Raw genomic sequence first — 3,134 nt, 5'->3', positions numbered from 1 at the left:
TCACTACATGTTATAAACCTATATTAGCTTCAGATTTCTCTCGTAATATGTACTCCCGTTTCCAATTAGTTATTAGAAGTATCTAATCTAACAAATAAGATCACCTTAAACTTTAAATATTTAGAAATTCCAAGGAAATCCCTTTAATCTCACCCTTCAACGTAACCTTAATTCTAAGAATGATCATATGTAAGCATGGCAACGCTACATAAACTTCCCCCTTGAAATCAACATAATCTGGACAAATACTTCTCCCATTACAGCGAGCTTTGCCTGTGTCTACAGATAGCCATATTACGTATAATTCTTTCACGTACACCCTCTGAGATTGTCATTAAGATTCTGTGACCTCCCTAACCCGCGTATTGATAAGTGACGTCACAAGCGTCAAGATGCTCTTCATAATATCTGCAATTTTTTGAAATTCCCAATCAGTCCAATCGGAAAGTATCTGAATACGGAAGCCAGTCAAAAACGTGGTTCAATTCAATTTGATAAAGAATTCTTAGAAACAATTGTGAAAAATAATAAGAATGTGTTTCTGATCAATGCGGTTGAGAGCAGGTGAAATGGTCGCGTTAAAGTGTTTAGTGATATGGACAGTGATACTAATATCTTATATTAGTGCAATCTATAGTAGTCCCGTGCAATCTGAAAATACGGAAAACCATGTGTACGATCCTGCTAATTATATGAATAATTTCCAAACGTTAAGGCAGTTTTGGAAAGGTGAGGGGACCTTTGAGGAAATCCGACATGCCCAGGGGGAAGTGATGAAAAAGTTCATGGATCCAACGGTTGACCCTTGCGAAGATTTTTACAGTTACGCATGTGGTAACTGGGACAAATTCAATCCAGTACCGGAAGATGAGGGTGACTTCAGTATGTTTACTATTGTCTACAATAATCTGAATGACATCCTAAGGGACTCCCTAATGGAGGATATATTGGAAGATACCACCGAAGATGACGCTATGAATAAAGCGAAAAACTTTTATAGGTCCTGTATGAATTTGGATGTTCTGAAACAGAGAGGACTGCAGCCTTTAATGCAATTCGTCGAAGACTACGGTGGTTGGCCCGCTCTGCATTCGAAGCAGGATGAGAGTGATTACGATTGGGTCAATATCACAGCACACTTTTCTCTGCTGGGAAGGAATATACTACTTCACACGTCTGTCACCGAAGATTTGAAGAACTCCAACGAAAACATAATTTACTTCTACGAACCGATGCTTGGCCTACAAAATCGAGATGACTATTTACTGGAGTCAAATGCCCTGCATTTAGCGGCCTACAGGAATTTCACCGAAACAGTCCTCACACTTCTTGGCGTTGCTCCTGAAGAAGCGGCAAAAACAGCTAAGGAAATAGTAGATTTTGAAATTCAACTTGCTAAAATCCAAACTGATCAAAAAAGTCGACCCGATATCAGGGAAATGTACCAACGAACGACTGTGGGGCAATTTGAACAAAAGCACCCCACAATCAACTTGACTAAATACCTATCGATTGTTCAGGAGAAAACGATCACCGTTGAACAACCCATAGTGCTTTTGACAGAGAAATACATAGATTACTTACTGGAGTTATTGGCGGCTACAGATAACAGGACAATTGCGAACTATATCATGTTTAGGGGAACAAAAGAACTACTACCCTACCTGGATGATCGTTTCAGTCAAAGCATGTTGAAATTGGACGAAGCCTTAACTGGTCAGAGGATTTCGGCCCCTAGGTGGAAAGATTGTGTGAAAGAAACTAATGATCAGATGGGAATGGCAGTGAGTGCGATTTTCGTAAGGAAATATTTTGATGAGACCAGCAAGAAGGAAGTAACTGAAATGACAAACAATTTGAGGAAAGCCTTCCAGGATATTCTAACCGATGCAACTTGGATAGATGAAGAAACCAAGAAAGTGGCTATGAAAAAAGCAGAAGCAATAAGATTAGAAGTTGGGTATCCTGAATTTATTTTAAATTCAAAGAGCTTGAATGCGGAATACGAAGGCATAAGTATCCATCCAGAGCAATATTTTGAAAACTCCCTGAATCTTGTCCGTCATGAGGTCAGGATAGAACGACAGAAATTGAATCACCAAGTAAACAAGAACGAATGGCCTATGCCACCTTCAGTTGTTAACGCCTTTTTTGAACAAACTAAAAACCGAATAATCATCCCAGCTGGTATCCTTCAACTTCCTTTCTATCATCACCATTTTCCAAAGTCTCTAAAATATGGAGGAATAGGTATTTTAATTGGCCATGAACTAACGCACGGTTTCGACGATCGCGGTCGTAATTTCGACCTTGAAGGCAACATGGAAAACTGGTGGACAGACGACTCCATCAAGTCCTTCAAGGAAAGTGCACAATGCTTCGTTACACAATACAATAATTACAGCTACAACGGCAAAAACCTATATGGAGCCAGCTCGCAAGGAGAAAATATCGCAGACAACGGAGGAATGCGGCAGTCCTTCTATGCTTACCGAAAATGGTTGAAACAAAACGAGGACTCCGACGAGATGAAATACGAGACGTTTCCGCAAATTAATTTAACCAACACTCAACTCTTCTTCCTAACTTTCGCCCAAACTTGGTGCAGCTCTATTCGACCGGAAGCTGTGGAAACTTTTGTTGGGACGAATCGGCATTGTCCTGGTAAATATCGTGCCATTGGAACGTTATCGAATTTTGACGAGTTTGCCAAAGAGTTTAATTGTCCGGCCGGTAGCCCGATGAACCCCACTCGAAAGTGTAAAATTTGGTAGAAATTCAATTCGTGAATGTTTGTATTATAACCGTGTAACTGTAGGTTAACTGATAAACTGATAATGTTGAGTAATTGTCCTAATAGTGTATGTTATGTGGAAAGGAGATCTTATTTATTGATTGTACCTGTGTAGCTTGAAAAATAAAAACTCATTTGCTGGAATGAATGTTCTTGTGGATTTTCTTATCACATAGAGACTGGTATTATTTTTTGGTGATATTCGGAGTGAAATATCTTCCCTTTGCAAATATTTTACCCAATCGTCAGCAATAATTTTACCGCAATGTCGTCCTTCCTGTCGCTCTCTATGGTTCTGAGTGTTGGCCAACTATAAAAAACAGGGAATGACGCCTTGCGG

At 39.6% G+C, this 3,134-nt stretch overlaps 1 protein-coding gene across 1 annotated transcript; it reads left to right on the top strand.

The window, feature by feature from the left end:
• Positions 1 to 447: 447 nt before the first annotated feature.
• LOC119646602 (neprilysin-4-like) lies at positions 448 to 2,932 on the top strand. Its single transcript, XM_038047098.1, has one exon. It carries the CDS (start codon positions 549 to 551, stop codon positions 2,772 to 2,774), a length of 2,226 nt encoding a protein of 741 aa, XP_037903026.1. The 5' UTR covers positions 448 to 548; the 3' UTR covers positions 2,775 to 2,932.
• The last annotated feature ends 202 nt before the right edge of the window (positions 2,933 to 3,134 follow it).

This window comes from Hermetia illucens, chromosome 1 (assembly GCF_905115235.1).
Source record: "Hermetia illucens chromosome 1, iHerIll2.2.curated.20191125, whole genome shotgun sequence".
Classification (NCBI taxonomy): domain Eukaryota; kingdom Metazoa; phylum Arthropoda; class Insecta; order Diptera; family Stratiomyidae; genus Hermetia; species Hermetia illucens.
The sequence above is the reverse complement of the archived record's forward strand: the minus strand, read 5'-3'. Positions and strand labels throughout refer to the sequence as shown.

What these genes read in the sequence shown, in the direction of transcription:
- LOC119646602 (XM_038047098.1), top strand. Translation starts at nt 549, where the DNA reads ATGCGGTTGAGAGCAGGTGAAATGGTCGCGTTAAAGTGTTTAGTGATA.